The 23,349-nt window shown below is 39.9% G+C and overlaps 1 protein-coding gene across 3 annotated transcripts in view; it reads right to left on the bottom strand.

The window, feature by feature from the left end:
- BTBD9 (BTB domain containing 9) overlaps window positions 1-23,349 on the bottom strand; it is a 414,205-nt gene that overhangs the window by 98,408 nt on the left and 292,448 nt on the right. For all 3 annotated transcript variants that reach the window (XM_018038719.1, XM_018038717.1, XM_018038718.1), the window contains exon 8: window positions 11,207-11,396. In XM_018038719.1, the coding sequence (XP_017894208.1) occupies window positions 11,207-11,396 (190 nt within the window). The remainder of the gene's footprint in view (window positions 1-11,206; window positions 11,397-23,349) is intronic.

Raw genomic sequence — 23,349 nt, 5'->3', positions numbered from 1 at the left:
AATTATCATATTTACTGTTTTAGATACATCCAGAAGCTGTGGGCATTTTAGAAAGTAAATAGGAAAAAAAAAACTGAATTATATACTTTAAATGGGCAAATTATACATTATATGAATATCTCAATAAAGCTGTTTTTTTAAAAAAAAAACAAGCATATGAAATATGGAGATTTATAAAAATCCCAAAGCAGATGTGAAAAGTCAAGCAGGAGGTAGGGGTCTGCAGCAGAGTTGTTGACTGGATGAGCCAACTCCTTGCTACGACCCTCAACTTCTTTGCCAGCTGTGCTAGGGCTGATGGCATGACAGTTCTATCTAATAACTAAGTGGAAGTTGGCTAGGTGGGGCTTCAAATAAAGCTTTGGCTTTTCCTAATAAAAAGAGACAGACGTGACTGTCAGGGTTCTCCACACTTTAAAGTTTGTGTTTCCCTTTGTTCTTCTCCTTCCTGCCTAAATGCAGACGTGGTAGTTAAAGTTGTATCAGCTGTCTTGTTTCTCTGAGGCGAAAATTCAATGGGAAAAGACCAAGATAATCAAAAAGCTCACTGAACTGCAGAACCAATACTAGCAGCCACCCACCCATATACTTTTAATGTGAGAACCAAACAGATAAACAAAAGCAAAACAAAACCAAATAATTTTTTAAAAGCAAACATTTGGTTCATGTTTGGGAACGCATGTAAGAATAAAGATTTTAAAATTTAAAAAAAATAAAAAATTAAAAAAAAAAAAAAAAAAGTCTTTCTTGGGAATTCGCTGGTGGTCCAGTGGTTAGTATGCCACATTTCCACTGCTAAGGGCCCAGGTTCAATCCTTGGTCAGGGAACTAAGATCCCACAAGCAGCATGGTGCAGCCATAAATAAACAGTCTTTCTTAATCAGTTTCTTTGTTATTTGAAGCCAAATGCAAGCTTCTTTGGAGCACACAAGGGCTAGGAATAAAAATAAATGTTGTCAAGTCTAAGCCACAATATTTAACGAAAAAAATTTCTATAATTTACCTCAGGAAATGAGGGTGGGCTGAACCAGAAGATACAATGCCTTCTTTCAATTTCTTTTTAAGGCCATAAGAGGCTCTGTAGGATTGTGAAAAAAAAATTGTAATTGCCATGTTCACGGTGGAGAAAAGAAAAGGATCTCAAGTTATGCTGCAGTCTCTCCACATTTTAAATGGAGACACTGAAGCAGCTAAACCTCCAGAGCTACTGAAAGACACAACAACTAAAAGGACCATTAAATCGTATGGAAAATCGAAACAGTCTTGACTGGTATTTGGTTACAGTAAAAGGATAATGCGGCAAGGCTGGTAATGTCATAATCATTGAGGGACATAGTTTCAGACATCATAAGGTAAAAGGAAGAAAGAGGATCCTTACCACTTGCTCTTAAGGGCACAAGAGAGAAAATCCAGGCAGAAGAAAAAGCACACTCTGCATTTATCTATGTAACCAATAGCCCTTATACTGAATCTGATACATTGTTGAAAGAGGTAGTTCAGTTCAGTTGCTCAGTCCTGTCTGACTCTTGGCGACCCCATGAAACGGAACACAGTAGGAAAAAAAAAAAATTTCTTAGCCCCACTTAAGGCCCTGAGTGTCCAGGCAAGTTGCTGAAAGTAGTCCTTTAAGGGCACCAACCAGCCTGTCATCATAATCACTCTTTTTAAGAGAAGGATGCACAATGGATGTGGATGGATGGAGAAGATGGGGAGGTGGAACAGTTGTTCTTGATCTCTGTGCTTCTGCTTGTTCCTAACCAGAGATAAAAGGATGTTATGGTCCAGTGCCTCTGTGGTTACCAGGTTACAAAGCGTAAAGTTGAGGGGGTTGGGGGGAGAGACAGACAGACACCAGGTGCTACCGAGATCACCCAAAGCATCTTCACAAGGTGACAAATTCGTGCTCCTGGAGGTGGCTGGGAAATCTGATTTGAGAGTCCCTGAGGACTGAAGGTTTTCAAAGATAGATTACTGTGTTATATTAATTCAAGGAGTAATTTCTTAAATGAAGGTGATCCTTCATCAGATTTCAAAACAGCTTCATTTACTTAATACTCAAAAGACAGATTTGAGCAGTTTGATGTATTAAATTTGTAGAAATTCTGGTCAGTTTGCTGAAAGCCCTGTACTTCTGCTAGCCTTCATGAGAACAGCCCCATTTCTGTAACCCCGCATGCCCAACCTTGTGGGAAGCAGCCTTTAAAAGATCGCCAGACTCAAACCACAGAAGGAGTAGGTTGATGCTTTCCCTTCATTTGATCTTCCAAGGTGAACGGTTCCAGTTATTAAAATGATTGTTTAAAGCACTACTGGTAAAGTATTTGTTTTAGAGGGGTCTCAAATAACAGCTCTGGATAATTACTAAACATATATTTGCACATAAAATACTGGGTCCAATGGGGTTGATATCCTCTGTAAAAATGTCTTCTTGATGGGTTAATCTTTGAAAACTGAAAGGATTTTTCTTTTCATGTATTCAGCTATAGTTTATGATGACTAGTTGTCAAGTTCTCTAATCGCACAAGGGAGATTAATGGTTGACATGTGAGATAAATCAAACATAAACAAACAAACACACATACACACACTTTTTTGGGGGGAGGATTTAACCTTTCCTGTTTTTCCAAAGAATATCTGAATTCTAGTCCCCTTCCTGTATTTTTAACAAGCAACTGAGTTGCCATAGTAATATTTTCTGGTCTTGAAATACCTCTAGGATGAATCTAGCTGAGACATATTTACTGTTCCCCCAAACTCTGTTATCATTTCTAGGCTCCAGGATTTCTGGTCCCCTTAGTGTTCACATGGTTCAGACTCTAACATCTACTGGGAACCACAGATAAAATTTTTTATTCAACAATTGTTCTGGGAATCAGAGTTCTGAGGTCTGAGGGTGATATTTGAAGACTTTAGTGAAATGTAGATAGGCTGTGAGAGAAACAACGCTTGGTAAATAAATCATGGATCAGCAAGACAAGGAAGAATTCTTTGGTTCAGGGCTGTGACAGACGACATTCAGCATGACTGATATGAAGCAAATTTTGTAAAATATCTTTTCCATTTTGACTAGAATTATAGGCAATCTTAATCCAAGCCAGAAGAGTCATATTTTTAGATGTTTGTTGTATTCTTTAGACTATAAAAAGGAAATTTTTAGCTCTCTAGGTCACAAAGTAGGTTTTCCTAATGTAAATAAAAGTATGCTTGCCTGTGCAGCACTCAGACAGAATGAAATGGAAGCAGTGTGAAACGAAAGGCAGCCGTCCGTACCTGTGCTCATATCGGCGCCTAACACCAGAGCTTCATCATAGTCATCTGCGGGAGATGCCAGATCTTTAGCAGTTCCCTCACATATGCTTAGAACAGACACACTGAGCAAATATGATGTCCAATTTAGTTGATAGATAGGACTCCCTTTAGCTGCACTAACATACTATGTTGTCAGCTCAGTCAATGAGTGTTTATTGAGTACTCACAGCATGGAGTACTGTACCAGGCACTTGGAAATTGCTGCAAAGACCCAAGTTCACCTCAACACTACAATCACTATCTTCAACTTGAGATTATCTGTGGGACTACGAGAACTTGAGGGCAGCACACATGTAGAAAACATTCATATAACTATAAAGCATCACTTGAGTCACTGGTTCAATTTCTCTCCCTACCCTTATTGCACTAGGCGTTCATTTGGAGCTACTGAAAGGGGCAAAAATGGTATGGTTTGTGGTTCTTCTTTTTTCCTGTGCCTGTCCTGTGGGAGGGAAGTGGATGAGCAATAGTTTGGTGGGGTGGTCAGCAGCAGTAAGAAGGAAAAAATTGCAGTAAGAAATTGGATTTCTAATTTATAGCCTGAATAGATAACCCGGAATGACTGCAGTCACACAACAGTGAAAGGCCAGTTGAACTGAGAATGGACTTAAAAGCTCAAAAGGAAGGAAAAATATGCTGGGATGAATAAGGACCACAGTGGCATATCTAGGTGTTTTTTTCAAGGATCAACTTGCTATTGTTTTGTTTTATCCATGCTTAATAACTGCAAGGCATGAACTAATTTGTGGTTCAGAAGTTCTGTGGCAGACTAACTTTTTAAGTGGCAGAATTGTTTTTTTTTTTTTTTCCTATTGCAAAGTAAAAGACTCATCCCCACAAACTAAAGAGATTATGACTATCCACCAAGAACATACTTTGGGCTGGATTCATTTTGTTCTAACATACTATATTCATATAACATTTTCCAACTGAGGAACTAAAAATATTTTTGTGTCATTAACTCCTTAATCCTCATAATACCCAGGAAGGCTGTAGGTTTATTTAGCTTCATCTATCTGTGCTGTTTCAATCTTTCAACAGCCTACTTACTCACAATTAGGTTAGTTAAAGCATTATGGGTATTTTACTTACAGTATTGCTCGTATCAATCACAAAACCATCATTTTCAAGCTAATGTAAGAATTGTTAATTTAATTAACTATCTTATAATTAGGGTTTCAAACAAAGTGCTGTCATTTATTAGCTGAAAAAGATTGGGCGACAGGCATGCTTAATGTGCAGCATATGTGATTTCTCATACTAACCTCAAAACACTTAACAGGACATCATGATTAGCAAGCAGAAAGACAGTAAGTTTTAACCTTAGGCAACAGAGGGACTATAAGACATCAGGTAGATTTGGTTAGTTACTATGACTCTACCTTAGTCTTTTTATGCGGTCAGGCCTCTGAAGATTTCCTGTTATTTAAATCTTAATGTTTTTAAAATGGCATGAAAATGATATAATTACTACTCAGTTACCCACTTTTAAGGCACATTCCAGGCAATTTCTCTCATTTCCTCTCAAAATGAATAACTTTTATTGTGCCTGTAAACCTAGCAACAACAAAGACAAACACCTTTATTTCCAAGTTAAACTGCCTGCTCTGGCTCTTGGGGATGAGAAATAAATGCCAAGGATGGGGAGAAAGTTTCATATAAACTCAAGGCGTCCTAGCCTCCTGTTTCTTTCCTGGGAGCTGGTTGGCCAAAGGCCGGTCAGGAATAAAGAAGGTAGCTTCTAAAGGCATGAGGGCTCCCCAGCTCTGCCCTCCCCTGCTCAGTGAAGAAACTTCTCCTCTAACAGTGCTAACAAACACTGGGATGGGTTTATGGCAGCAGGTGGAATGGTTCTGGGAGCTGGTGACTGAACATATTAACAGGAACAGTGACAAGACATCTCAGGGCTGCCACCCTGAACACCCCCTTCCGCCCCTCGCCTGCGGCTCTCCCTCCGTCACTCTGCTCCAGCCACTCTGGCCTCTCTGCCGCTCCTGAACCTGCCTTGCCTGTTCTGTGCTCACATGCGTGCAGCAGGGCCCTGGCTTTCTGCCTGTGAGGCTCATCCCCCGGTCCCCAAATGGTTTGCCTTCCCAGCCTTCCGGTTCTGCAAGGTGAGGCCTCCCCGACCACCCAATCTAAAACTGCACTATCTCCACATCCAAGTCCTCCCTCCTGATGGTTCCATCTCTGAAATATCTGACACGTTACAAATTGTGCTGTTTACTGGTTACCCACCACTGCCTGCCTCCCCCCAACAAGACCGTCAGTTCTGTGAGAGCACTGATGCTTGTTTTCTGTATTCAGTGCTGTATCCCCAGGGCTTAAACAGTGCCTGGCACAGAGTACAAGGCTCAATAAATGTTTGTTGAGTGAATGAAAGAAAATGGAGGCAGGAGACAATCAGAGATCATGTTTCCAGGCCTGCCTTTTCAGGACCCACAAGGGTACTTACTGTAGCAGATACGCTAGCTGGATTAGGGTCTCACAGACGGTGGTTAGCCTTGGTCATTGTCTGCCAAGAAAGAAGCTCTGCTTGTCTACCCAGCTACAGTGGAAACCCTCAGGAAAGGAAGAAACAGCATATATGGATGAAAACACACGAGCAAGAGAAATCTTACCCACGCGGCAACTCTGTCCTTTCTTAGGAATAAAGAATGCAGTGATCAAGATAATCCTATGTTTGAGACCTTTGCCTCTGTGTTCACCATCGCCAAAGAAACCTGAAATTTACAGTTAGTGTACCATGTGATTGGACCCCCAGAGGAAGAGGTTCCAGGACTGCCAGACTCCTCCCTCTTGGCTGGAGAAAATGCTGGTCACCCAGCTTTGGAATGCTCTCCCTTTAGGTGTGATTCAGAATCACTGGGCTTCTGTGGACACAGTGACTAGGAGAGCAACTGAGTCATCACCGACAGCAGAAGCCGGGGGTCAAAGGTCACTAACTGATCAACCTGTCATTTGTCAATAAGCAGCTATCTGGACACATCAGATGCTGCTAACCATGGCCTGCCAAGATATCCACCGTTGCCCACAGGCATTGGCAGTGGAGAAATCCTTTTCCCTTTCCTCTTCTTGATCATGTCACAGAAGAGGTAAATGCAGTTCCTGACAACATAATGTTAGTTTCCTAGAGACGTGTCTCTTTGAGTGTTCAGCCAGTTACTTGGGGCTTCAATTGCATGGATTTTCTCTCTGCAAAAGCAATAGCTGGGCTTAAGGATGATGGAGGCTTCACACAGTGCTGACATACACAATACTGCCTTCGGTTGTACTCATGTTCACCAACTCCCTCTGAGTCAGGAAAAGAAAAATTGTTTGGGAGAACCATTTTCATTTCACTTTTAAAGAAAACCAAATGGGACTGTTCTCTTATGTCTCTCTTAAGCTCCAGTGACACCTTTTTCTGGAGTTAGATTCAACATCTGTGATTCTTTGAGCAGAGCTAGAAGCCAAGGTAGCCTTGCCACACAAAAAGCCTGTTTGTCTCTCTCTGAGTTGTCACCTTGGCAACAACCTCATGAAGTCCCTGCTGGATCTAAAATCCTAGATCTCCCACTATATCTGCTATAATCCTCCTTTTTTATTGACGGATTACCTCATCTGCACATTCAGTTTGTCAAGGAACACTTATTCTGAGCTGCCACAGGCTTTATATATCAGATGAGACTGGGAGGAGGCAGTAAGTAAACAATTATAATACGAACATGACAAATGCCCTGGGAGGAATTACACACAGAATACACTGACTAGGGATGTCTGAAGCAGCCCAGGAGATGACAGAAGGTTAGGGACGCATTCCCAAAGGAGTGAGGTCTTAAAGGGGTCATAGAGCCAGGTAAGAAGAAGCGATGAGAAGACAGTGAGATACACACGCAATGAGAACAGCATGTTCAAAGAATTGGAGGAAAGGAGAGGGTGACATGCAAAACTTCAAGTAGCTGGACAGGCTGAGATATTATGTGTGGGGGTGGGAGGAGAGGCAGGAGACAGGCTGCACAGACAGAAGGGAGCCACAAGTTCTTAATGCCTTTGTCTGAACTTTCTCCTGAGGGCAAATAATAGCCATGAATCCTCTCAGGAAGGGGCAGGACCACATGAGACTTGTGTTAATGGTGTGGGAGGTGGTTGCAGGTAGGGAAGGGAGAGCTAGACAGAGAAGAGAACTTACAAAGGTGCAGCTACGGTGATGGTAGTTGGGGTGGGGAAGACAGGAAGGATCTGTGAGATATACAGGAGCTGGTATTGACAGCTGACTGTTCTGTGGGGGAGGTGAGGGAAAGGAAGGAATCCAGAAGATTCCCATGTTTTTGGCTCAGTGGATGGATGGTTGGGTGGGATATACCAGATGAGATGAGAAAATCACAGTATGAGGCAACCTGAACAGGGAAAGAGAAGAATGGGACTCCATTTCTGACATTTGCTTTCAGATGCACATGGACCAGTGTTAGGTCGCAGGGAGATGTGTGGTACCAGGTAAGCAGACAGAATACAGGGAACATTAAAAGAGAATGGGCAGAGCTGCTAAGCAGCCAGTTTGCTTCTATCTTCGTTGGCAAGAAGACGGATCTTCAAATTAGAAATGGCAGAACAAACATAATAAAGAGAAAATTGAAGTCCCAAATAGTGAAATGAAAGAGAGAGAGTATCCAGTCACTTTAGATGATTTCAAGTCTCCTGGTCAGATGAGTTACACAACAAGCCTGCTGAAAGAAATTGCAGATGTAATCTCAGAGACACGACTGGTAATCTTCAAGCAATTGTGGAGACTATAATACAAGAGAAGGACAACTGCTTTCCAGATTTTTAAAGTACAGAGGAAAAGACTGTAATGGGAAATATGCAGATAAGTTTCACACCGTTTATGACAAGGATTCCAGAATGACTTATTAAATAAGTGGCTCATGATTACTTTAGTTAATGCATGAAGCTGAGAAAAAGGAAGGAGGGGGTGTTGTTTGCTGAGAAGTTTATTTGTACTTCTATTTTGTCCAGACTGAATGTGGCTTGTCTCCCTCCCCTTCTGAAGCACAATGTGAGCTCTTGGACCTGCAGGACAAATTCACAGCTTTTCTATCTGTGATTTGTTGCCCAGAGTACTCAGCCTGTACATGACCCTTTATGAAAAGAGGCTTACAATTTAAATGAAGAAATTAACAGAATGAATTCTCCAAGAAATTTAGCATCAATTGTCAGTGTACCTCAGGAATCGACAAGCAGACTAACTTCTGTACTTATTAGCTTGAACATCAATAAACCTTTGCCTATTAGAATCCTACTACCTTATTTTTTGTGCTATTTCTTTCTTTACAAATGCTAATTTTAAAATGAGAACAGGAAACAGTAAGATAACTAGGAACGTTTCCCTGAAAGATGGGCACAATAAGGGACAGAAACGGTAAAGACCTAGTAGACACTGAAGAAGTCAAGAAGAGACGGAAAGAATACATGGAAGAACTGTACGAAAAAGATCTTAATGAAACAGATTACTACAATGGTGTGGTCAGTCACTCAGAGCCAGACATTCTGGAGCGTGAAGTCAACTGGGCCTTAGGCAGCACTGCTGTTAATAAAGCTAGTGGATATGATGGAATTCCAGCAGAACTATTCAAAACCCTAAAGGATGATGCCATCAACGTGCTGCATTCACTATGTCAGCAAATCTGGAAGACCCAGCAGTGGCCACAGGACTGGAAAAGGTCAATCCTCATCCCGATTCCCAAGAAGGGTAGTACTACAGAATGTGCTAACCATTGGACAGTTGCACTCATTTCCCATGCTAGTAAGGTCATGCTTAAAATCTTGCATGCCAGGCTTCAGTATTATGCAAATCAAGAACTTCTAGATGTCCAAGCTGGGTTTAGGAAAGAAATAGGAACCAGAGATCAAATTGACAACATTTGCTGGATCACAGAGAAAACAAGGGGATTCCAGAAAAACATCTTCCTCTGTTTCACTGACTAGGCTAAAGCCTCTGACTGTGTGGAACATAAGAAACTGTGGAACGCTCTTAAAGAGATGGGAATACCAGAACATCTTACCTGTCTCCTGAGAAACCTGTATGTGGTCAAGAAGCAACAGGTGGAACCCTGTATGGAACAACTGATTGGTTCAGGTTGAAAAAGAAGTACAACAGGGGTGTCTGCTGTCACCCCATTTGTTTAACCTATAAGCTGAGTACATCATGAGATATGCCAGGCTGGATGAGTTACAAGCTGGAATCAAGATGGGCAGGAGAAATATCAAATACCTCAGGTATGCAGATGATACCACTCTAATGGCAGGAAGCAAACAGGAACTAAAGAGCCTCTTGATGAGGGTAAAGGTGGAGAGTGAAAGAGCTTACTTAAAACTAAATATTAAAAAAGGGGGCATTTGGCCCCATTACTTCATGCTAAATAGAAGGGGAAAAGGTGGAAGTAGTGACAGATTTCCTCTTCTTGGACTCTGCAGCCATGAAATCAGAAGGCAACTGCTTCATGACAAAAAAGCTATGACAAACGTAGACAGTGTTGAAAAGCAGAAACATTACTCTGATGACAAAGATCTGTACAGTCAAGGCTATGGTCTTCCCAGTGGCCACGTACGGTTGTGTGAGCTGGACAGTCAAGAAGGCAGAGTGCTGAAGAATTAATGCCTTTGAACTGTGGTACTGGAGAAGACTCCTGAAAGTCCCCTGGACAGCAAGGAGATCAAACCAGTCTATCTTAAGGGAAATCAACCCTGAATACTCATTGGAAGGACTGATGGTAAAGCTGAAGCTCCAGTATTTAGGTTATCCGATGTGAATGGCTGAATTGTTGGAAAAGTCCCTAATGTTGGGAAAGACTGAGGACATAAGGTGAAGAAGGAGTCAGAGGGTGAGATGGCTGGATGGCAACACCGATGCAATGAGCACGAGCTTGGGCAAGCTTTGAGAGATGTGAGAGACAGGGAGGCCCGGCGTGCAGCAGTCCATGAGGTCACAAAGAGTCAGACACGACTGGGCGACTGAGCAACAACAACATCTTATTTTTTGTGCTATTTCTTTCATTACAAGATTTTAACTTTAAAATAAAATGAGAACAGAAAACCATAAGGCAGCTGTGGTGGAGAACAATGTGGGGGAAGGCAATCACGTTTCACCAACATCTCCACCTCTGGAAGGTTAAGATACAGGGTAAAATATTCTTGTGTTTTATATATATATTAATAAGTATATTAATATTGTGTGTGTATACACAAACACACAGACACACACAACAATCTTTCAGAGACCTCTTAGAACTTAAAAAAAAAAAGGGAAGCCTATTCAAGATCCAGATGGCTCTTGAACTAAAGTATATCCTCTGGGGGATGTCACCAGTCTTATATTTTAAAAATCACATAGTCCTACAAATCAAGCAATATTGGATTCAAGTTCCCTTCTTAAGGCAAACCAAAACAAAATGAAAACAACAACCAAAAGTCCAGACATGAAGATTATTAAAAAGGTCTTTTAGTACCAGGTTTCAGGCTCAGATATGTTTGGTTCATACATTAAGTCATTTAGTAGAGTTGAAAATGAGTTTTGATTCCATATAGCCTGTTTGGACATTATCCTGTAAGTCCCTAACCAGAACAAACTGAGACATGAGTCAAAAGTAAGCCATATCCAGGGAGAGACCTAGTCCTTTCCCTCCACAAATTGCATCTAGACCCTCCACAAGCCTAATTTTGCGGCATCTCACCATCAGAAAATCCAAACAAGCACCTTGTATAACTTTGTCCCTCCCTTTCCACCCGCTCCTCTCCAAATTTAGAGGCAAGAACAGAGGAGGATCTTCACTGAAGTTACTGGGATCACCAATGTACCAAAACACAATTTGCACATGTGTCTTCCATTTAAAAAGTAATAAATGAAAGGGAATCTTCTTACCGTATTGACCCGATCATGTAGGGCTGTGCCAGCTGAACCACAATCGCACCACTTCCTAGCTGATGACACGTATAACCAGAATCCCAGTCGTAGTTCTTAGTGTCCCCATTCAGCAAGGCATTTCGGCTCCGACTGACTCCTTCAATCACACTGGCACAATCAGCGATTGTTGCAACATTCTCCATGGGAACTGTGAATCCAAAACAAGATTCAGCATCAAGAAGCCAAATATACCCCAACAGTCTTCTAAAAACAAAATTAATTAATTATTATCAACGATAAAACAAAAATTAGAACATACTGACTACCTCAAGATATGAACACATTTAAAACACATGCCAAACAGTTTTTTAAAAAGTTGAACCTAAGGCTGAAACAAACCAAATCATATGTGACAATTAACACTAAAGAATTTTATTATAAAGAAACATGATACCCTATAAAATATAGAATGGATACAAACACTGCAAAATATTACTACAATGGGAAACCACACAGTGGTTGAGATTAATAAACCACAGCTATATCCAAATGGATGAATCAAAAAGCAATGCTGAGTGAAAAAAGCAAGGCGCAGAAAAACACAGTGTAGGATTTCATTTACACAAAGTTTTTTAAAATGGCGAAACTAAAAATACAACTTGTTTGGGGATCCATATATAAATGTAAAATAAAAAGCAAATCTAGGGAATTATTACACAAAATTTATGCTCACTTATATGTGAAAGAGGAATATGAAATCTTCGAGGGACCCCTACCAATGTGTCTAAACATTAATTGATTTTATTTCCAAGATGAAATCTTGGAAGGGCTTCAACTTCTGGTCTTATTCTATTCTCAAGTGAGGCAATAGGTACACGGGCACTTGTTTTATTAATATTCTCTAAACCATTCATATTTATTGTTATTGTTGTTCAGTCGCTAAGTCGTGTCCAACTCTTTGCGACCCTATGGACTGCAGCACGCCAAGTTTCCCTGTCTTTCAGTATATCCCGGAGTTTGCTCAAACTCATGTCCATTGAATCGGTGATGCCATCCAACCATCTCATCCTCTGTCATCCCTTTCTCCTCCTGCCTTCAGTCTTTCCCCAAATCAGGGTTTTTTCCAGTGAGCTGGCTATTCGCATTAGGAGGCCAAAATATTGGAGCTTCAGCTTCAGCATCAGTCCTTCCAATGAATATTCAGGGTTGATTTCCTTTAGAATTGACTGGTGTGATCTCCTTGCATCACAATTTGAAAGCAACAATTTTCTGTGGCTCAGCTTGGTCCAGTTCTCACATCCATATATAACTATCGAACTGTGGTGTTGGAGAAGACTCTTGAGGGTCCCTTGGACTGCAAGGAGATCCAACCAGTCCATCCTAAAGGAGATCAGTACTGGATGTTCATTGGAAGGACTGATGTTGAAGCTGAAGCTCCAATACTTTGGCCACCTATGCAAAGAACTGACTCATTTGAAAAGACCCTGATGCTGGGAAAGACTGAAGGCAGGAGAAGAAGGGGATGACAGAGGATGAGGTGGCTGGATGGCATCACCGACTCAATGGACATGAGTTTGGGTAAACTCCAGGAGTTGGTGATGGACAGGGAGGCCTGGTGTGCTGCGATTCACAGGGTCGCAAAGAGTTAGACACGACTGAGCGACTGAACTGAACTGATAAGGACCACTGTGGCAAAGTGATGTCTCTGCTTTTTAATATGCTGTCTAGGTTTGTCATAGCGTTTCTTTCAAGGGAGAAGCATCTTTTACTTACATGACTGCAATCACTGTCTACAGTGATTCTGGAGCCAAGAAAATAGTGTGTCACTGTTTCCATTTTTTTCCCCATTTTTTGCCATGAAGTGTTGGGACTGGATGCCACAATTTTAGTTTTTTGAATGCTGAATTTTAAGCCAGCGTTTTCACTCTCCTCTTTCACCCTTATCAAGAGGCTCTTTAGTTCCTCTTCACTTTCTGCTATTAGAGTGGTATCATCTACATATCTGATGTTGATATTTCTCCTGGCAATCTTGACTCTCATTTGTGATTCATCCAGCCTGGCATTTTGCATGATGTACTCTGCATATGAGTTAAATAAGCAGGATGACAATATACAGCCTTGATGTACTTTGTTCCCATTTCCCAACCAATTTGTTGTTTCATGTCTGGTTCTAACTGTTGCTTCTTGACCTGCATACAGGTTTCTCAGGAGACAGGTAAAGTGGTCTGGTATTCCCATTTCTTTAAGAATTTCCCACAGTTTGTTGTGATCTACACAGTCAAAGGCTGTAGCATAGTCAATGAAGCAGAAATAGATGTTTCTCTCGAATTCCCGTGCTTTCTCTATGATCCAACAGATGTTGTGATCTCTCGTTCCTCTGCCTTTTCTGAACCCAGCTTGTACATCTGGAAGTTCTTGATTCAAGTACTCCTGAAGCCTAGCTTGAAGGATTTTTAGCCTTGCATTACCTTGCTAGGATGTGAAATGAGCACAGTTGTACAGTAGTTTGAATATTGTTTGGCATTGCCTTTCTTAGGGACTGGAATGAAAACTGACCTTTTCCAGTCCTGTGACCACTGCTGAGTTTTTAAAAAATTTGCTGACATGTTGAATGAGCACTTTAACAGCACCATCTTTCAGGATTTTAAATAGCTCAGCTGGAATTCCATCACCTCCACTAGCTTTGTTCATAGTAATGCTTTCTAAGGTCCACTTGACTTTACACTCCAGGATGTCTGGCTCTAGGTAAGTGACCACAACATTGTGGTTATCTGGATTTTTTGTACAACTCTTCTGTGTATTCTTGCCTCCTCTTTTTAATCTTTTCTGCTTTCGTTAGGTCCTTACCATTTCTGTTCTTTATCTTGCCCATCCTTGCATGAAATGTTCCCTTGATACCTCCAATTTTCTTGAAGAGATGTCTAGTCTTTCCCATTCCATTATTTTCTTTTATTTCTTTGCATTGTTCACTGAAGAAGGACTTCTTATCTCTTCTTGTTCTCTGGAACTCTGCATTCAGTCGGGTACATCTTTCCCTTTCTCCTTTGCCTTTCGCTTCTCTTCTTTCCTCAGCTATTTTGTAAAGCCTCCTCAGACAACCACCTTGGCTTTCTCATATTTCTTTTACTTGGGGATGGTTTTGGTCACTGCCTCCTGTTAGGAACCTCTGTCCATAGTTCTTTAGGCACCCTATCTACCAGATGTAATCCTTTGAATCTATTCCTCATCTCCATTGTATAATCAGCAGGGATTTGATTTAAGTCATAGCTGAATGGCCTAGTGGTTTTCCCTACTTTCTTCAATTTAAGCCTGAATTTTGCAATAAGGAGCTCCTGATCTGAGCCACAGTCAGCTCCAGGTCTTGTTTTTGCTGACTGTATAGAGCTTCTCCATCTTCAGCTGCAAAGATTATAATTAATCTGATTTTGGTATTGAACATTTGGTGATGTCCTTGTGTAGAGTTGTCTCTTGTGTTATTGAAAAAGGGTCTTTGCTACGAGCAGTGTGTTGTCTTGACAAAACTCTGTTAGCCTTTGCCCTGCTTCATTTTGTACTCTAAGGCCAAACTTGCCTATTACATGCCAGGTATCTCTTGACTTCTTACTTTTGCATTCCAATCCCCTATGATAAAAAGAACATCTGTTTTTTGGTGTTAGTTCTAGAAGGTCTTGTAGGGCTTCATAGAACCAGTCAACTTCAGCTTCTTCAGCATCAGTGGTTGGTACACAGTCTTGGATTACTCTGATGTTGAATGGTTTACCTTGGAAATGAACCAACATCATTCTGCTGTTTTCGAGGTTGCACCCAAGTACTGCATTTTGGACTCCTTTGCTGACTATGAGAGCTACTCCATTTCTTCTAAGGGATTCTTGCCCACAGTAGGTCATCTGAATTAAATTCACCCATTCTCATCCATTTAAATTCACTGATTCCTAGGATGTCTACATTCAATCTTGCCATCTCCTGCATGACTATATCTAATTTGATTCATGGACCTAACATTCCAGGTTTCTGTGCAATATTGTTGTTTACAGCATCAGACTTTACTTTCACCACCAGACATATCCACAACTGGGCATCATTTCTGTTGTGGCCCAGCCCTCTTCCTGGAGCTATTTCTCCGCTTTTGCCCAGTACCATATTGGACACATTCTGACTTAGGGGGTTCATCTTCCAGTGTCATATCTTTTTGTTTTTTCATACTGTTTATGGGGTTCTTGAGGCAACAACACTGAAGTGGTTTGCCATTCCCTTCTCCAATGGACCACATTTTTGTCACAACTCTCCACCATGACCCATCCGTGTTGGGTGGCCCTGCACAGCATGGCTTATAGCTTCATTGAGTTACACAAGCCCCTTCACTGTGACAAGGCTATGATCCATGTGATCATTTTGGTTAGCTTTCTGTGATTGTGGTTTTTGTTCTGGAGGCTGTGGGTCTGTAGTTCTTACTTTGTCTATCTGCCCTCTGATGGATGAAGATAAGAGGCTAATGCAAGCTTCCTGATGGGAGGGGCTGGCCGTGGAGAATACTGGGTCTTACTCTGGCTGGCAGAGCCATGCTCAGTAAACCTTTAATCCAACTGTCTGCTGATGGGTGGGGCTGTGCTCCCTCCCTGTTAGTTGTTTGGCCTGAGACAACCCAGTCCTGGCACTGTGGCAGGGCTAATGGTGGCCTTCAAGGGGACTCAGGCCAGCACGCACCTCCCAGGACTGTGCTGCCAGCGCCCTGTCTCCACGCAGGCCACTGTCGACCCACATCTCCACAGCAGACTTTCAGATGTTCACAGGCTGGGGGTGGCTCAGTCTCCTGGGGGCTCACTGCTCCTTTCCCCTGGGCCCTGGTTCACACAAGGTTTTCTTTGTGCCCTCCATGAGTCTCTGTTTCCCCCAGTTCTGTGAAAGTTCTGTAATCAAATCCCACTGGAATCTTCAACATCAGATTCCCTGGGGATTTCCAGTCCTTTTGCCAGATCCCCAGGTTGGGAAGTCTGAAGTGGGGCCTAGAACCTGTATATATTTATTTCACTTAATAAATGTAGCACATTTGTTTAAAGAAGCATTATATAATATATATTTATATTTTTTTCAGTATTTTAGAATTCATAACATAGGAAAACATGGAACCAATCCCTTTTCAGAATATACAGTTGTCTTCAGCCATGATGTGTTTCCCTTGTTTGTTTACTATCCTGAGCATTTCAACACATATGCTCATCTCTTTGTTCAAGAACTGCTGCATTTTGAAACATCAGTTCTGTTTTGATTTCATGTCTCTATATATGTTTCAAGTCTACATCAACCTGTTCATTTATAAAAGTCTAGGGTTTCCACTAAATGATAGCTGTTCAAAAAATGATGTCGATTCTGTAAACACTGAGAAGAGAATGGTGAAAGATGAAGGGTCTTTTAAGTCCACTGGAACCTTTTTTGTGCGTTTACTAGTGTTGGAATTTTCCTCAGAATATTTAATGTATTTAACCAAAATCTACAATTAACCTTAGCTACTTGCATTCAAGCTATGTAGCTTACTTTATGTAATTTTAAAGTAGATTGTAAAACAAGACAATTGCTTACTAGATATACACTGTACTTTTCAGTATATTATGCTCTATGCAAAGAGAGAGGGTGAATAGTACTACTACCATGCCAAAACATTTCTAACTGCATAGTGATGGGGAGTAAATCATCTTCTAAGCAATGCATACAGTTTCCAAAGTTGGGGATGCCTGTTTTCAAGCCCTCATCTCATACACCTTCACTGCTTGCTGTACTCTCTGCAGATGAGGACAGCCATCCACAGATAAGGAAGAGAGAAAGGGAAGAAGGGAGTGAGAGGATGGGTTTTCTGGCCATGAATCCCTTGAGTATGAAGCTTAACTCCAAAGCAACAAGTAAAAATGCTGGTGAAATAATCTCTGAGGATGGTTTCCTAGCAGAGAGGGGCTTAGAGAAAAGCCCCCATCTGACTGTGAAAGGAGAAGAAATAAAGGACTATATTTAGAGACTTAGTAAGGACTTCCACCCCACAGAGAAAGAGAAGTATTCTGTGGTTTGGAAGACAGAACTAAAGGAAGCGGCACAAGATGCACGGTAAACTGAGCTGAGACATAAATCACACCGTGGGTAGCTCAGGCTGCAGTAACAAGACAGCCTCCATTCTCCCAGTTGCTTAAACGGCACACATTTTCTTTTCACCCACAATATGCCCTCAGTGATGATCAGCAAGGTGGCACTCAGCACTGCACTACACAGCTTCCTCGTGACGGAAGCTTTGCACTGATTTTTTTGTGTGTGCTTATTCAATCACAGCAGCAGTGAGAAGAGAGTGAACTGGGCAGTGGCTCTGAAAACTCCCCCCCAAAGCAATACACATCACTTTGCTCACATTTTGTTGACTAAGGCAAGTCGCTGAGTCTTACCTAACTTCAAAGCAGGTGGGAGAGAACTAACTTGCTATGTGAGCAGAAGAAAGGGAATGTGTGGTCAACAATATTGACATCTACCATAAACAGTAAACCAGGATGCAGGAACATTCAGTAGAGAGATAAATCTAGTTCACTGGTATAAAGTACATAAAATATTTCAGTGTATAAATATACCAAAGGAACATTTAGATTGTTACCATTGTTTTCTTTGTGATTACAAACAAAGGTGCCTTCTTGTATACATAGGTAAGAGTTTCTTCAGGGAATACATAAGACATATACATGTATATATTTACACACACACACACAAATGGAATTGTACTTGTGGCTATGAGGCACTTCACTGGCAGGATGTCAGTCCTTTCTTGGTTAATGTATTGAGTTGAAATATTTAATCTTTTCCTCTGCGTGATTTGTGCTTTCCCTTTCATGTTTATAAATTCTTTCCTACCCCAAATTTATAAAGATATCTTCCTATATTTTCTCCTAAAAGTTTTCAAATTTTGTTTTTCATGTTTGGTTCTTTAATCTACTTAGGATTTATTTTTGGTATCCTATGAAATACGGATCTACTTTCATCTTTTATTCATAAGGTTAGCCAATCTCCTCAACACCACTTAATGAACAGTTCGTCCCTTCCCCCATTAATTTATGTTACTTTAGTCATATATAAGGTTTTCATAATATCCGAATCTCTTCTTAAGGTCTGTACTCTGTTTCCTTAATTCGCCTAGCCTTGTGCCTTTACCATGCTGTTTTAATGACTAAAATTTTACAGTATCATAAAATCTGACAAAATGGATACTTCTCCTTCCCCTTCTTATTTCCTTAAAAATTAACCTCAGTTAGTCTTGGTTCCTTCAGGAAAATTTTTCATTTTGTTTACGTTTTCAAACATAGCAGCATAAAACTTTTCACAGTATGTTCTCATTATCATTCCAAGTATTTCATTTGTTCCTTTTCTTTATTTGATCAGTTCTATACATGTTATTAGTGTTTTCAAGAAATCAGTTTTTTATTTTGTTGATTCTTTATTTCATAGTTCACTAAATCAGTTCTTTTTATTATTTCTTCCTTCTGTTCCTTTGGATTTATTCTATTTTTTCCAAATATTTGAAGCAAATGCTTAACTAATTAATTTTTTCCTTTTTTTCTGATAAATGCATTTAAAGCTAATATTTTACCTCTAAATCCTGCTTTATCTTTATCTTTAAATTTTGATATAGTGTTTTGAATAGTATTGGTTAGGCATGGTGTAGAATGTCCCTCCATTTGAGTGTTTTCTGATACAAAGTGTTTTAAAAGCTGATTGCATCTAAGTATTTTCTAATTTCCATTAGGAGTTTTCTTTGATCCATAAATTATTCGTAAGAAGGATTTTTTAACTTTTCAAATTAATTACATTGCAATATGGATACAAAAAGTATATTCTGTATGATACAGAGTCATTGGAGAATTTGATGAGATGTGCTTTTTTGTGGTCTAGTACATGATTCTTATTAATATTTTACATGTGCCTGAAGAGAATGTGTATTCTGTAATTTGGGAGATGTATGGTTCTATGCAGATCTACTATATCAAACTTATTGTGCTGTTCATATCACTTATATGCTTATTAATTAATGGGAGAGGTTTATTTACATTTTCCACTATGACTATAGATCTGTCAATTTCTCCTTGTAATTCTGTCAATCTTTGCTTTATATATTTTGAGGCCACGTCACTTCATATATATCATTTTAGAATTATATCCAATTGGTAGACTGAACCTTTCATCATGGTGCATTGTCATTCTTTATTTCAAGTAATGCCTTTGCCCTAAAATCCACATTGTCTGATGTCAAATAAATATAGCACCTTCATTTTGGCTACTATATCCTAGCATCACTCTTCTCTTTTTCTGATCTCTTGTGAATAACATATAATTAGATTTTTGAAAAATTCAGTGTCCTTTGTCTTTTAACTGGCAGATTTATATGACTTATATTAACTGCTATTACCAAGGTGTATACTAACTCACTTTTACTTCTCCTTAACAAGACTTTTCCTTTGCTGCTTCTCCCACCTCTCCATCCGCTCTGTTCCTATTTTCTAATGGATTGAAATTCCTTTATTCTATTTCTATGTGGTTTTTTTAGACACTAAGTGACATATATATTCAAGGGCTTAGACCTGGTAGACACATTGCCTGAAGAACTATGGACAGAGCTTCCTAACACTGTACAGGAGGCAGTGACCAAAACCATCCCCAAGAAAACGAAATGGGAACAGGCAAAGTGGTTGTCTGAGGAGGCTTTACAAACAGCTGAGAAAAGAAGAGAAGCAAAAAGCAAGGGAGGAACAGGGAAAGATATACCCAACTAAATGTGGAATTCCAGAGAACAACAGAGAGAGATAAGGTCTTCTTTAATAAACAATGCAAATAAGTAGAGGAAAACAAGAGAATGGGAAAGACAAGAGATCTCTTCAAGAAAACTGGAAATATCAGGGGAACACTTCATACAAGGATGGGCACGATAAAGGACAGAAAAAGTAAGGACCTAACAGAAGCAGAAAAGATTAAGAAGACGTGGCAAAAATACACAGAACAACTATACACAAAAGATCTTAATGACCCAGGTAACCACAATGGTGCTGTCACTCACATAGAGCCAGACATCCTGGAGTGTGAAGTCAAGTGAGCCTCAGAAAGCATTACTACAAAGCTAGTGGAAGGGATAGAATTCCAGCTGAGCTATTTAAAAATCCTAAAAGATGGTTCTGTTCAAGTGCTGCATTCTGTCTCTATTCTTTTACTAAAATTTAGATATGCATGCCAGACTTAAAAATGACTAAAACTAAAAATCACATGTTCCCTTCTCCTGAACAATATAAAAGATATTAACACATTTTCATACAAATCATCTGCCTCTTAGCTTGTTATTCTTACCTAACATTTCACTTCTACCTTTATACTCTCAAAATCAGTCATTATGATCTTATACAGTCAAAACTTACTTATTCACATTCATCAATTTATTCAATCCTAACCCTCCTTTCTTCTGGTTCAACTTCCTTTTAAGACACATCCATCAGCAAAGTCTTTGTTTGAAAGTATATTTTGCCACTACACCACTCTTGAGAAATAGTTTAGTTGGATACAGAACTCTAAGTGACAAGTTGTTTTTCCTCAGTACTTTGAAGATACTTTTGCATAGTCTTCGGCTTCTACTGTTATGTCTGTTACAGTCTGCCATCCCTCTAACAGCTGTAATTTTTTTCTCTACAGTTAATTTTAAGGTTTTCTTTTTGATCTTGGTGTTTTGTAATTTATGTTATGCATGCATACATGCTCTGTTGCTTCAGCTGTATCTGACTCTCTACGACCCCATGGATTGTATCTTGCCAGACTCCTCTGTCCGTGGGATTATCCTAGCAAGAATACTAGAGTGGGTTGCCATTTCCTCCTCCAGGGGGTCTTCCCAATCCAGGGATTGAACCCATGTCTCCTGAGGTTCCTGCAGGATTCTTTACCTCTCAGTCACCTGGGAAGCTCCACGTTGTATCTCTATGTAGACTAAATTTATCCTGCTCAGGACTGAATATAAGCATTTATGGCTTTATCAAGTCTGGAACATTTTTCACCATTGTTTCTATGAGTACTGATTCTCCCTCATTTTCTGTTTTTCCCTTTTCTAGAATTCCCATTAGACCTCTGTTGGGACTTCCCATTCTATTCTATCTGTTTCTTAACCTTCCTTTCATTTTTTCCCTCTTGTTTTTGAAGCATTCTGGGAAATTTATTAAAATTACTATTTGTGTTCCCTACATTTCTCCAGATATGTTCCATCTACTATTCAACCTGTGCACTGACAGGTAAAATTTTACTATCAAACAAAAACTACCCAGTATTGAAAATAAGTGAACTGTAGCCCTACATATCAGCAAGGGTCAACCTTACAAAGAAAGTTGGTTAAGAAAAGCAAGTCAGAAAAACACAAAGGGTATTAATTCTACTTCTGTTGTTTAGTGATAGACACCTAGTGAACCTCACCTATGTGGTAAGATTAGAAAGGAGAGCTAGGGAGTAGTAAACACAAATTCAGGTGAATGGTGGCCTATGGAGAGGAAGACAGCAGGGATGCAATGGGGAGGAACACACAAAGGACTTCACAAGTTTGCTAGTGCTGGGCCAGTGGGCATGGATTCGACTCCTGGTTGGGGAGCTAAGATCCCATAAGCCTCTCGGCCAAAAAACCAAAATATAAAACAGACGCAGTATTATAATGAATTCAATACAGGCTTCAAAACTGGTCCACATCAAAAAAAAAAAAAAAAAAAAAAAAAGATTTGGTAATGTTCTATTTCTCAAGCTGGTGAGCATGTAAATGTTGTTGCTCTCCAAACTTTACAGATACATTCTTTATGTTCTTTCACAAACATATAATACTGGTGTTTTTCTTTAATTCCATATATTTTAACACTTCTTATGAAAACCAGAAAAATGGAAAGCAATTCAGGGGGCTTGAAAGGGTAAATCTTTCAGAATTCTTTAGAATACTGATGTGCTCTATAGTATCTACTAGGTCTTAATAGCTGTCCTTGTTGATTCTCCATGAGTCTGTCAATTTCCTCCTAAGCTATCTTACTGCTTCACAGTTTTATCCCTAGATGATCTGATTTTAACTAGTAGTCAATTAGCACAGCAGCATCAGAGATAATCATAAAATCGTTAGTGACACGGTTCTAGCTCTTTGGGAAACAAAGCTGGAAAAAGCACTCAGACCTCCTTTTCTAAAGACATATTTATAAATATTTACTAAAGATTCTTTCAGTCTTCAATATTTATCTAAGCAAAACTGCCCTAGTAATACCACCCCCTTTGACCCTCTGGAATCTTAAGGTTGTCTAATATATGCTACATTAAAGAACTTTGCCTTAACAAAAAATCTTACATCTGTGTAAGCTGGAGAAGAGTATTCTATGGTTTCCACTTTGATACTCTTTTTTAAAAATGTTAAACTCAGTTTATTTATTTTTGACCATACCAGCACATGTGGGATTTTGGTCCCCTGACCAAGAAAGAATCAAATCTGCACCCCCAGCATTGGAAGCTCAGAGTCTTAACTACTGGACCACCAGGGATGTCCCTCTACTTTAATCTTGACATAATTGCTCATTAACACTTCCAGTCAAAGTCTGAGTCTACAAAGGGTGCCCAACACAGACGCATGTAACATAATACACTGAGATGAACTGTATTATGAAATCTACCCCAACTCCCATGTTTACTTTCAAGAAAGTGCTTTTGCTAGAACTCTACTAGCAACTTGATGAGCAACTGTATTTACTTCATAAGGTAGAAAATCTGAAGATCACCACTTTTCTTAATTCTTATTCCTATTTTTAAAATAATCAGTCAAATTAACAATATAACGACAAAATGATGCCAACAGGTGGAAAGAAGAGAGAGTAGGGACTTGAGCACAAAGCCCATGGATAGCGACTTTCTGTAAATAACCAGGATGAGACCATAGTTTCAGTGCTGTGTCCATTCTTTATATCCAAATCAGTACTTCAATCTGATCTAACAGATTCAGCATCTGAGTCTCATAAGGGCAGGAACTTTTCTTTCTTTTCACTTTTGTATTCCCAACTGACAAAAAAGAGGGCCTAGCATATAGTAGGTATTAAATAAATATCTGCTGAATGAATGAATCAGAGCTAGAAAAGGATGCCTATGTAGGTTATGGC

Source organism: Capra hircus, chromosome 23 (genome assembly GCF_001704415.2).
Source record: "Capra hircus breed San Clemente chromosome 23, ASM170441v1, whole genome shotgun sequence".
NCBI classification, from domain to species: Eukaryota; Metazoa; Chordata; class Mammalia; order Artiodactyla; family Bovidae; genus Capra; species Capra hircus.
This window is presented reverse-complemented; position numbering and strand designations above follow the sequence as displayed.